This window comes from Nylanderia fulva, unplaced genomic scaffold, assembly GCF_048542155.1.
Source record: "Nylanderia fulva isolate GAGA-0341 unplaced genomic scaffold, ASM4854215v1 Scaffold15, whole genome shotgun sequence".
Lineage (NCBI taxonomy): Eukaryota > Metazoa > Arthropoda > Insecta > Hymenoptera > Formicidae > Nylanderia > Nylanderia fulva.
In genome coordinates, this window is record NW_028189730.1 from 1,190,528 (window position 1) to 1,203,151 (window position 12,624).

The window sequence follows — 12,624 nt, forward strand, 5'->3', positions numbered from 1 at the left end:
TAAAATACTCCTCCGAGTGTATTTTAAAATTTTATTTTCTATTTTATCAAAATAAACGTCTAATAAGTTACTTTTAATATTTATTAAAGAAAATATGAATTAATATTTTTGATAAATAGTTATAAAATATTAAAATAATTATAAATATTTCGTAAAAATTTTATAAATATTTTGTGTTGGTATATATATATATATATATGTTATATATATATATATATATATATATATATGTTATATATATACATATGTTATATATATACATATGTTATATATATATATATGTTATATATATATATATATATATATATATATATATATATATATATATATATATATAATGATATATACGCATATATTTGATGAAGGGAATTTCTGTTACGAAACGTAACTTTAAATTAAAAATAATTATGATATCTTTAATCTTAATAGCCGCGCTTTTTGTGCCAGCTTTATATAATTCTCACAATTAACAATAAAATTAAATATGAGATAGATTACGTCACATAGCGGTAAATGAAACAACTGTAACAATTATAGTTAAGAAATATTTACAAAATAATTACTAGAAATATTTATTTTTATTTACTCTAAATATTGCATAAAATATTTAATTATCTATATTTTAATATGTCAAATAAATATTTGTACATATAAAAATATTTATAAAATAGGTACATATTTTAAAAAAATATATATTCTTAAATATTTATGAATATTTTTCATAAATATAGTGTTTCCTGGATTATTCGGATTTATATCCGATTCTGAAGTGAATTTTTATACGATCGTGTAAAAAGGTGCACGCTCAGCGAAATTAGCGCCGATAAAGAGAATTCCTCGATATTCTTTCTCATAGATGAGCCAGACGAACGGATAATTGTAATTCATTTCTTCTATCACTTCTTTCTTCGGAAAAGATTGTCCAGTGCAGATTATATTGAATGAACCAGCGCGGATATTCTCCTCCGTGACAGTAACATTTGTACGATGTTCAATATTGCCGAGACGCATACTGTATTCGAACTTGTAATCCTTGTATGAATATTTAAAATCGATCGCGTCGGGCAACAATAATTGTTCGATGTCTAGTACTTGTAGCAGGTCATAGATATTTAAATTTTTCTCCACTTTGAAGACCGGCGAAACCATAAAGTTTATAGTATTTTCTGATGTCATATAATCATTATCTAGCAGATTGCGCAATTTGCAGATTCCGTCGTCGGTTGACAATCGTTTGATCAAATCGCAAAGGCCAGTTTCGTTTATCTGTATTCTGAAGCTGCTGTCATCATAGATTAATGAAATAGGAAATAAAGTGAATAATGACACACCATTCTGATAGGGATACTCGTTTACGAGCATGCTTAATTCGTGACAGAGAACTAAAAACAAAAAACATTAAGAATATAGAGAACAGAAAAAATAGACAAGATACACGAATGAATGAACAGAGAAATATAGAACAGTAAAATAATAAAAAATTATGCATTGACAGAAAAGAGCTAAATATTAGTATAATAAAAATTGTTGTTAATGTTTGAAATTGTTAAACACAACAATTTTCATTATACTAATATTTAACTCTTCTGTCAATGCATAATTTTTGTATTAATACTATACACAGATACTAATTGAGTGTTTTTGACAATTCTTTATAATAACTGTTGAATATAAAATTATTTTGCCCGTTATATTTTAGGTTTCCGAATACGATTTATTTTGTATTTTGTTTCGGGTTGAATACAATTTTGATACTGATCTTTAACATTTACAGTTATTTAGGATACCCGTTCCTTGACAGAAGAGTTAGAATGATATATATCTTTGCAAACGCATTTTCAACAAAATCAAATGTCTACAAAATATATTCGGATTATGTAATTAATCGAAAAAAATAATTATATATATATATATAAAAAATTTATGGTATGTAAAACTGATATAAAATCACTTAATATGCTCACAGTTTTTACACTTTGGATTTCTATTAGGAATTGGTATTTTTGGTGCGTCAGATTGAGAGGCTGTTGAAATTTGTAATTTTTGAACATCCAAACGTAGTACGTTTATCAATAAAAAGTCCATGTCTCTTTTCTCTTCCAATTCCACGAAATGACGACAGTAACGCATGTTAGATAGCTTTAGTGCAGCATTAAAATAGATTATTTTCTCGTGATGAGTCTTAAGATAATGTAAATTTGGTACTTTGCGGAACATAGGATGCAGTAGAGCAAAGCAAGACTGTAGATCTTCTCTGAAGCAACATAAAATACTTTCATCATCGTTGCCGTAGGAGATCACTGTATCAGATGAAATAGTCTGGAACAGAGAATATCAAAAGAAATGTGATATTTATTTTGATTTTTGATTCATTTTGATTTCATTTGGAATATATATTTTCATGTATTATCCTTAGGTTTGTTATATTCTAGAAAATTGTCCATTTATTTCATTCAAATTGATCTAAATAAAAAAGGAGTAATAGATATATGTATATATTTGAAAAAGAAACGTTTCTGTATTTTATTAAAAAATCGACTCATTAAAAGATTTCTCAATTTAACATATATGACAGCAATTCGAGAATTTTTATTTTGCTGAAAAATATATTTATATTTTTTTATATTAACGCTCAATAAACCATTTTATTAGAGTTGTAAAGAATATTCTTCAATAATCAGTATTTGAAATAACGTACCTTTACAAAACGATATCTTATTAAAGTATTGTTTTGGAAATCTGATAAATCAAGGGCGCGTTCTAAGTATCTCTTAATGTTGCTAGTGGCAATTATATAAATAAAAAAAAGTGCTTCATAAAAGTTATATGGACTGAAGACAATATTTTCTCTTGGGTCGATCTTTATAATTTCATGCAGACATTTGATTGCAAATTTGAAACGTCGCTTCGCTATTTCTTTCTCTGGTCAATATTAAAGATAAATAACAAAACAATTAAGCAAAAAAAGTATTACAAATGAAAAGTAATTTATAATTATAATATTAATATATGAATTAAAACATATATCATTGTATGTTATGACATACATGTTACATGAAAGTACAATTTATTGAATTTTTTTTCGATAATTATCTTGCATACGTAAAGTTAAATTTTATTAAAACTTATATTTAATAATTTTCCATTCAAAATATGATAAGATCAATAATATACAAAAAATAAAGAGAAAAAAAAATTCGCGGATATATATTCTTACTTATATGTTCATTATAAATAAATTTAAACTTTGTTTAATAACGAACTCAACAAACGATATTTCAGGCAAATAAAATAAACTCAAATTCGAGATTGATGGATTATTATTGATAAAACTTGAAAGTAATATTTAATTTGTAACGACAACAAAATTATATTTAGTTATATTATTATCTAATTCTTTCGTAATAATCAATTATACTTTCCGCCGTATATATTAACGGGATTATATCTTAAAATTAAATTTATTTTGTGTATATTTATATATATATATATATATATATATATATATATATATATATATATATAATATATACGAATATTTTAGATCATTATTCGATAAATTAATTGCAAGATTACGTATATCAGAATCTTTGAACTTACCCATGTTAAATAAAAAGTTCATTGGATTCCGTTCCATTTTGTTTATAAAATAGCAGAAACAGAAAAAAGTGGCTCACGTGAAATGCACAATTATTTATCGTTGTTTTCGGATTGAATTGAGTGTAAAATAATTTCCTTTCGATATACCTTTGTTCGAGATTCTGTTGAATAACTTTCAAATTTGAAATCGTTCTCTCGCTTTATACATATTTCAACCTTGATGGAAAAAAATATTTTTATCAGGATTATAACATAAGTATGTATAACATGTAAACAAAAAATGCACACAAACACACACAGAAATATTAAAAAAAAAAAAAACAGTGTTAAAATATATATAGTAGATGTATTTTTCAGCAAAATAAAAATTCTCGAATTGTCACACATGTTAAACATTTGTTACTGAAATTAGAAAGTAATTTATAATTACAATAACTTATAATTAAAATTAATATAAATAAATTAAAACATTTAACATTGTATGTTATGACATAAATATTATTACATATTAAATTTATTTTATATATATATATATATATATATATATATATATTTAGAACTTGAAAACAAGTCGCTAAAATATAGTTAATGCTAACAGATTTCGAAAAAAGAAGTACACGACTATTCGCAATCTAACGAATTGCAAGACTCACCAATTACAAAATTTTTCATTGAATTGTATAAATTCACTTGACAATATATAAACTAATAACAAAAAGTATTTTATAGCAATGTATATATATTTTATTGTTAGACCATTATCTATTCGATAAATTAATTGCAAAATTACGTAATTTTAGACAAAGAATCTTTGGACTTACCCTTATCAGGGAAGAAGTTCATTGGATTCGATGCGATTCTGTTTATAAAATAGTAGAAACAGAAAAAAGTGGCTCACGTGAAATGCACAATTAATCGTTGCTTTCGGATGATTTCTTCTTGAATAATTGAATCGAGAGGGAAATAATTTCGTCCTCTCGATATATGTATCTTTATCCGAGATTCTGTTGAATTTTCAAATCTGAAATCATTCTCTCACTTTATTACTTCAATTTTGACTTAAGAAAATATTTCTGTCAGGATTACATAAGCGCGCGCGCACACACACACACACATACAAAGAAATATTTAAAAAAAGTAACAAAATATATTATTTAATATTATTAAAAAAAATCAAAATGTATATATTTATTACTATATAAATATACATGATTTCTTACATCGCGATATGATTATAATATAAAAAAAAGATAGATTATAGCGTACATGTAAAAAAGAAAAAGAAGAACCAAAATTCTATCATTGAATCTCATAATGTTTAACATATTAAGAAAATATCATGAAAAATTTAATATATTATTTGAAAAAATAAGTTTAAATTGTAACTAAATCATCTTAATTGATTAGGTAAAAATTATGAAAAAAATTAATTTTGCTTTAAATATTTCATAATAAAATAATGCAGTTAATAAATTTTTATAATTTTATTCCGTTATATGTATTTATAGCACACATCTACCTGATGATAATAGATATAGTAAAGATTCTTTTTGACCATAGAAAAAAATATATTATTAATTATATATATACACTAGCCTAATTTAGACTTATTTTTGTGATGTGTATGTTTGATATATAAATTTTAAGTTTGTCCTAATTTAGTGGATATGTACATGTACAGATGTAAATCTGTGATCAAATGTATGTACAGTGGTAAACAAAATGCAATTTACTTATGTCTTTGTTTTTGAGATAAAAATCTATGGATTAATCATTTTTAAAATATGTATTATGTATTCTATTCTTTGCTAAAAAGCAGAGTCGTATATAAATACTGTATACAATTACTGAGTGTATATACCGGGGCAGCCATAAAATTCCTTATTTCCTTTTAAATCAGTCAATATGCTATATATTGCATATTCATCACATTTCATTTTTTTTTATTTTATAATTTTTATATTTTTATTTAATAAAAAAATAAAAAAGTCACACATACAAAGAATTTGGCAATAAACCATCTTCTGCAATGAAAATAATGAAGAATATATTTCATTCTACCAAGTCATATTATAATTACGTTAAATATATTTTTTTAATATTTTATTTTTTTATATGTTAAAGATTAATTTTATATTTATATATATATAATTTAATTATTAATAGCTTGTTACACACTTATTTCTTTTTCATTCAAATTGTTCGGTAAATTAATTATTAATCATATAGATTAAAAATATTGTAACATTGCAAATTATTACTTTGTTTTCACATCAAGCACTTCAATTTCACACGGAGTAACAGAATTTCGTGGCCACCCTGTATTAAAAAAGAATACTATCATTTCAACTTTGTGATATTATAAGCAAATGTTAATATCACAGGTGACCTTTTTCATTTTTTTTTGTTAGCGATTGTTCTGAATGCCTTTAATTTAGAAAAAGTACTATAAGTAACACTAGTAGTATACAATGCGTTGAAACGTCCTACTCGTTTGTGTGAATATAATAATATGAGTTGCATTTTTTTGCTAATTATTAATTTAGTTTTGGCACTCGAAATATATAAATTCCAAATAATCGGCTATTGCAGAATTAGAGGAAAAAAGTGAAAAATTTAACTCTCTAAGTAATTGATTATAAATTAGATACATCTTATCGCGAATGACAATTTAACTATAAATAGTGCCCATATTTTATGATATCTATTTTACAATTTGTAATCATAAAATAAACTTGTAACTTGTAATAAAATAAAGTTGTAACTTAGCAGAATATAAATATATCGATATTGGCTTCGTTTGTAGAGTGCATTTTCAAAATGGAGGAGAAGACTTACTTCACTAAATATACAAAAAAGAAGCTTAAATCGTACCTAGATTATAATCTACATAGCTAACTTATTGTTAGATCATTGTAATCTTATATCGCGATAAAATATCAGACATATCTTTTCTTCAATTGAAAGAATCTCACATACACGATACAAATTTTGATTCGCGATTGTAACAATAAGAACTCAAAATTTTTCACTCTGGCAACATGAGCTTCATCATCAGTTTATATAGGGTGTTTCTGAAACTATATCAGAGATTTGAAGGGTATTCTAGATCTATTTTTTTAGTGAAAATGAGAAAAAAATTCCTATAAACGTAGGTTCAGAAATGCTTTCCCTTCGAGTTATAATTCTCTTAAAAATGGGTGAAAAAAATTGAAAAATGTATTGTAACTTTCGGTAAAATTTCCGAAAGTTACAATACATTTTTCGATTTTTCCCTCCAACTTTAAAGGGCTAACTCGGAGGGGAAGCATTTTTGAGCCCATGTTTGTAGGAACTGTTTCTCTTATTGTAACCCTTAGAATATGCCCTTAAAATCTCTGATATAGTTTGAGATACACTCTGGCTGCGTTCGTTTTGGATACTTTCAGCGCTAGAAGCATCTTCTGTCTTCGTTGCACATCGAATATCAAACGAAGACAAAAGATGCTTACAGCGCTGAAAGCGAACGCAGCCTTTGTATACAGTCGAATCTGTACTTTTCCTCAATGGGATTGAAAGTTTAGCTTCTTTATTTTTGACTTTCTTTTCAGCATTTATTTATATTCAAACAGTTTGATTGTCGAATAAGTATTGTAATAATATTGGAATAATAACGGAGATGAAAGAAAAAGTCAAAAATAGAAAAGTTAATAAAAAGCTTGAAAAAATACAGAAAGTCGACTGTAAAATACAACAACGATGCATAACAATGCGCCATACTATTTATACGATAACACTTTGAGTAAAAATTACCGCACGATTATTTGCTCTGAGCGTAATCAGGTTTACATTGTTAATCAGTAGGTGGTAGTACTTCTTAATTTTACAGAAATATTTTTGGAACAGAAAGTATCAAAGAATTAAGATTAGATCAAAACAGGAGAGAAGAGAGAAAAAGATGCAGAGAGAAAAGTAGAATAAAAGAGAGGAAGGTTAAAAAGTAATGCACATGGTCCAGTGTCTCAGAGTGACATGAGATGCAAGATGCTCAAAATAAGATATGTAGTTGTTCGGTTACTTTTTACAGAAATGTGATTTTATTTTTTTAATTAACAATTTTTTGACAGCATTTAACGATGTAAAACCACAGATAATTATGTTAATTAGGAATTAATAAAATAATATGCTGTTTAATGAAATTTATCGCTTTCAGCGAGAAAATGCTCTAACAATGAGCAAAATTTGTTGTACAAGTACATATAAATATTACCTATAAATATTATAAGTTCTAAAATTAGCCGAACATAGCAAGTCAATTTTTGTGAGAGATACAAAGCATCAAATTCAAGTCAAATCAGGAGTTATATGTTTTATATTTCTTTTATCAATTTAAGAAAAATCTTTATTTATAAATAAACAAAAAATTAGACGATAAAAGTTTGTATTCTATTAGACTCAATGTATTAAATGTTATAAAACTATATAAAAAAATAAATTTTATTTCTTTTTTCGATTTGTTAAAATACATTTATTCGTTTTCAAAAAACTTAACCATGCGCATTACTTTTCATCGTTTGTATATTGAAAACTCGGTGTCATGAATCTCGGTTGAAAATTTACTTCGCAAGATAAAAGCATGGCGCTAAAATAAAATTTTTTAATATAAAAAAAAAAAGAAAGAAAAAATAGTAAAATAACTTACAAATATTGAGGTTGTAAAATAATATAGATTATACGCGTCATATATAAATAATAATAATAATAAAATAGTATAATAATAATAAAAATATAAAACTTTTGATATAAGTTTTATTATAATATTTTTTGAAGTGCGTTTGATATTTTCTGCGTTCTCGTATACGTTTTATGCATATATTTTACAATTTAAAGAATATTCAATTTTTTGTGAATATAAAAAAAATTATATCAAAAGTTGTGTATTTATATTATTATTATACGATTTTGTTATTTAAAGAAGATCGCTATGCTAATGACCATTCCAATTGCTTATGATTAAATCGACCCAACAACGGTTAGTCTTAACGACTAGTCTTTGTGTTTTGTCTCCACTTTATCAAGTGTCACCTGTCTATATTTATATCGAATTTTAGACAATTGTTTTTATTTATATAAATTAATCTCAAACGCTTTACTTTTAATTTTATTTGTTTTACCTATATATCTAAAGTTTCTTTTAGTGGCAGCTTTGCTACTTCGAAGAAAATCCTAGAATGTAGACAAATTAATAGTAACAATTTTGCGAATTTTTACTGAGTATTTTAATACTTACTTATGGCTGTATTTATTGCGAACTGTCATTAGAGATTCTTTATGTTTCTTATGGAGGCACTGGTTCAAAAGATTGCAGATATCTCTTATGTCGTCAAGTTTGTAACCGCTATAGTATTCTAATGTTGCAGTCCATCCTCCCAGGTCTTTCATTAGCAATGCTAGTAGTAGCGCCGCTGCTGCCATTTTACTATCGCTGAACGTGATCATCGAGTAATCCATCAGCGAGTACTCCAATATAAATCGAGCCAAAGTTAATGTTGGCATTGACACTTTGGCACACTATTTTCAAACAATAATATACTCAAAGTAATGTATAGTTTTTAATAAAATCAAACATAAATATCTCATAAATTGAAATGATTGAAATAAAGAAATTTAAATATAAAAGAATTCATCTTCTACAATCTAACAATTTCAAAATAATACGTTTTTTTCATTGAATTTGTTTATAAATGGATACATAAAAGATTTATTGTTATTTTTGTATAAGCATGCTAAAGTAAACAAAATTTGGATAATTGAAGCAAAAATTGAAAGTTGGGCTAATTCACTGTCAAGAGTCTGCTTTTATGATTATAAGTCTAATTTTATTCAGATTTGAATAACATTAATATTTTTCCACTTATATATATTTTTTGTACAATATACAATTAGATGCAGATAATTGGATCGGAAATTAAATTTGGATCTTCCATTAGAAGATATTATATAGTAATTATCAGTCAAACTTTAATACATTAATACTTTCTCATTATTTTTTTTAAAGAAAATTAATTCATTTATAAGGGGAAATATATATATATATCTTTTAGTATATATTTAAGAATTTTAATTTTCAAAGTAAAATAATTTCTATATGAGTGAGAATCCCTGTACAAATCGATAATATTAAGTATGCATTACTCACCCTGGCATAACGCCGAAGAAACCTGTAAGAGAGAGGTATTCCCAAATCAAAATTGACTACTTTTAAAACATTCATTTCCATCCTGATGAGATCCATCTGTGTGTAAGCGCCATCACATATGTATAAAAAATCTTCTACCATTGGCGGTATCCTTTCCTATAATCAAAATTAAGAATGCATACCGTTAGAGTATAATTTGTATGATTTTATAACAGAGATGTATTCATAAAACTTACATCAAATTTACTCGATATGAAAAGACTCGCAGCGCCGAGCAACTGCAGAGTCTCCTTGCCGACCGTCACCTTTGTCAGGTATAGATCGACCAATTTCACGGCCAAATAAAGAGTCTCGTGATTGAGCTCGAACGATTCCTGTACCTCAACCATCCAGTCGATTAATAGTGCTCGCATCCATCGCGATAAACATACTTGTCGCTCCATATAATTGGCGATGCAAAATAAACGTTCTCGTTCTTTTAAATATTGAAAGATGTCCATCGCATAATGCGACACTTGAAATGGATCTAGCCAATTCTCGATATCAAAGTCCCACTGCACGTCTTTGGGTAGTTTGCTCTCGGGTATAGTGATTAATTGGGCGGCAGTCAATTCTTTCTTCTTGCTCACTGAAGATGTAGGTTCACTCTTTGCGTCCGTTTCGATTTTTTTCTCATTCTCATCAACCTATTAAAAGTCTGTTTTGTACTTTAAAATTTTAATAACTTTTGTTCAATTACAAAAAAATAGTGTAAAAAAAAATACGTAATTTAATTCAATTACACACAATTCATAAAAACAAAATTTTAAACACAAAAGTTAATCTTGAATCTTTCCATTTCATTAAAATTTAATTTTTAAAATATTTTATATCAAAAATTAAAAAAAAACTGAGTTTTTGGATTCTAAATTTCTGCTATAGATACACGTTTTAAATATTGTGTACATACAATACATAATGAAGAATACTGATCACCTTATTGTTGCTTCTACGAGTTTTCTTCAGACTATCTGTAACATCTTCCAATGCACTAACATACAGTGAATTGTCTTCTGACTTCTCTAGATCTGCACTGAGTCTAATATTTGCGACCTTATTGGGAATTTCCGTTTTATCATCCTTTTTAATAATGGGCTTAATACGAGGCAGTGGTTTTGATTTCACTGGTAAAACTTTTGCGATATTAATGTCTGCAGGTTTGTCCATTACAACTGGTTTTACATGAGTAACTGGTTTTTTTGATGCATGATGCTGTCCTCCTAATGATGTAGTAATAGCCTGTCCAAACAAAAAGAGAGAAATAAAGGATGATCAATGATAAAAATATAATATACAATGCATATAGAAAATAATACAATATTACAATGCTTTAATGATATAAAAATACAGCATGTAGATCATATGTATTCATATCTAATAATATAAATGTAATACATACATTAGTAATGTTTGTGAAAGCAGATCTTTTGACTGTCTTTTCTTTAGGTGGTGAAGCTTCTGCTTTCCGTTTAACACGAATATCTCTGCCAAGAGATGGTTTCAATACATTGTTTAGTATAGCATTTTGACTCCTGGTTGTCATTCCTTTCCTTAAGCTTATGGTGCTGTTTTGTCTGTTCTGTCCAAGTAATACTTTTGGAGGTGCCATTTTTGTACAAGTTAAAACTTTGGTACTTTTGTTCCGTGCCTAAATCCTGTTATTCAAAATTATATTATTTATTTATATACAGTTTTAGAGATATATAATTTTTTATTTAACAAACTATTTTTATTAAATTAACATATGACATTTTTACAAAGAAAAAGAACCTATTAAGTTTTATATTTAAGCATCTTTAAACACTCTGGTTGTTTTAAAATTGAAAGGATTTAATTAAAGTATTACGCATAAGTTTGTTTATTGAATAAATAAATTTCACTCCACATATAATTGCATATTAAAAAAAGAAGAAAGAAAACAATTTTCATTAAACAAATATTATGAAAAACTAATCGTGTGTATTTTTGCTCTCGTGAAACACTAATTATAAATTGATTAAAAACTAAAAATTATTAAAAAATAATATAGTAAAGTGAGGTTTTTTTTTAGAAATTTTTTATATGTATAAGAAAGGCGATTCCTCCAATTATTGTGCATTAAAAAAGAAGAAACTACACATTACACACTCTTTTATCACAGAATAGCTCATACATGCAACTCATTCTCTTCGACAAATTGTATGGAGAAGACGTCGAGTTTGTCGTTGAAACTAAGCAGAATTATCGCGCTATCCGAGGACATACAAATCCATGTTACTTTCTGCAATTTTCTCGTCTTCCCGAAAATATTCGAGGCAAGAGATTCGAATTCGCTCAAGCTGCAGAGATGAGAAAAACGCGGGAACTCCGCAGGCTCGTGTTCGATCGCGAAAATACTCGCAGGATCAGCTGCGTCACTTTCCACGGAGCCTCAAGGACGACCCCGAGAGCTGTCGCGAACGATTCTACAGGGTGTTATGCATATATGATGTTGATACAGGCGAAGGTCGCAAAATATTTACCAGACGTCCTCGGGCAATATGGTGGAGCGGAATCGCATCCGGAACGTTGTGGCATTTCTCATTCGAAGTGCAGGGAGAAATGGATATGTATTTACCTGCCTGAGTCTCGTCCTGTGCGTGCGGAAGGTCGGAGAATCCTCGTGTCTAATGTCCTAGCATCACCGGGCGCATCACTCTTCGCACTCGCTCGTTCAATCGTGCACGTTTCCCGTCAGCGTCGCCCGGTCTCTCACCCAGTCTCTTGTCGTTGACATTCAAAAACTCACGGTTGTGGCCAATTGGCCAATCCGGCCGGACGTCGCCAGC

At 27.3% G+C, this 12,624-nt stretch overlaps 2 protein-coding genes across 6 annotated transcripts; both read right to left on the reverse strand.

The window, feature by feature from the left end:
• Positions 1 to 353: 353 nt before the first annotated feature.
• Positions 354 to 4,917, reverse strand: LOC114935883 (serine protease inhibitor 88Ea-like). Its single transcript, XM_029308813.2, has 5 exons — positions 4,422 to 4,917; positions 3,601 to 3,816; positions 2,699 to 2,922; positions 1,965 to 2,319; positions 354 to 1,382 (listed from the first exon to the last, which is right to left on the reverse strand). The coding sequence occupies exons 2-5, from the start codon at positions 3,635 to 3,637 to the stop codon at positions 778 to 780; spliced, it is 1,221 nt and encodes a 406-aa protein (XP_029164646.1). The 5' UTR covers positions 3,638 to 3,816; positions 4,422 to 4,917; the 3' UTR covers positions 354 to 777.
• Positions 4,918 to 6,395: 1,478 nt separating this feature from the next.
• On the reverse strand, positions 6,396 to 12,613 carry CycB3 (cyclin B3). 5 transcript variants are annotated; one of them, XM_029308780.2, is made up of 8 exons: positions 12,414 to 12,613; positions 11,217 to 11,472; positions 10,754 to 11,056; positions 10,015 to 10,464; positions 9,779 to 9,934; positions 8,870 to 9,150; positions 8,754 to 8,805; positions 6,396 to 8,221 (listed from the first exon to the last, which is right to left on the reverse strand). In XM_029308780.2, exons 2-7 carry the CDS (start codon positions 11,424 to 11,426, stop codon positions 8,754 to 8,756), a joined length of 1,452 nt encoding a protein of 483 aa, XP_029164613.1. In that variant the 5' UTR covers positions 11,427 to 11,472; positions 12,414 to 12,613; the 3' UTR covers positions 6,396 to 8,221. The 5 variants fall into 5 exon arrangements, with proteins under 5 accessions (XP_029164613.1, XP_029164615.1, XP_029164617.1 ...); XM_029308782.2 differs by lacking the exon at positions 6,396 to 8,221 and having other exon boundaries at positions 8,228 to 8,805; positions 12,418 to 12,613; XM_029308784.2 differs by lacking the exons at positions 6,396 to 8,221; positions 12,414 to 12,613 and adding an exon at positions 12,319 to 12,365 and having other exon boundaries at positions 8,228 to 8,805.
• Positions 12,614 to 12,624: the final 11 nt, after the last annotated feature.

What these genes read in the sequence shown, in the direction of transcription:
- CycB3 (XM_029308780.2), bottom strand. Translation starts at nt 11,426, where the DNA reads ATGGCACCTCCAAAAGTATTACTTGGACAGAACAGACAAAACAGCACC. An exon ending in CTTTCACAAACATTACTAAT is followed by an intron (nt 11,057 to 11,216) that starts GTATGTATTACA and finishes TTGTTTGGACAG; the next exon opens with GCTATTACTACATCATTAGG. An exon ending in CGCAATAAATACAGCCATAA is followed by an intron (nt 8,806 to 8,869) that starts GTAAGTATTAAA and finishes TCTACATTCTAG; the next exon opens with GATTTTCTTCGAAGTAGCAA.
- LOC114935883 (XM_029308813.2), bottom strand. Translation starts at nt 3,637, where the DNA reads ATGGAACGGAATCCAATGAACTTTTTATTTAACATGG. An exon ending in GAACTTTTTATTTAACATGG is followed by an intron (nt 2,923 to 3,600) that starts GTAAGTTCAAAG and finishes AATATTGACCAG; the next exon opens with AGAAAGAAATAGCGAAGCGA. An exon ending in TAAGATATCGTTTTGTAAAG is followed by an intron (nt 2,320 to 2,698) that starts GTACGTTATTTC and finishes TCTCTGTTCCAG; the next exon opens with ACTATTTCATCTGATACAGT.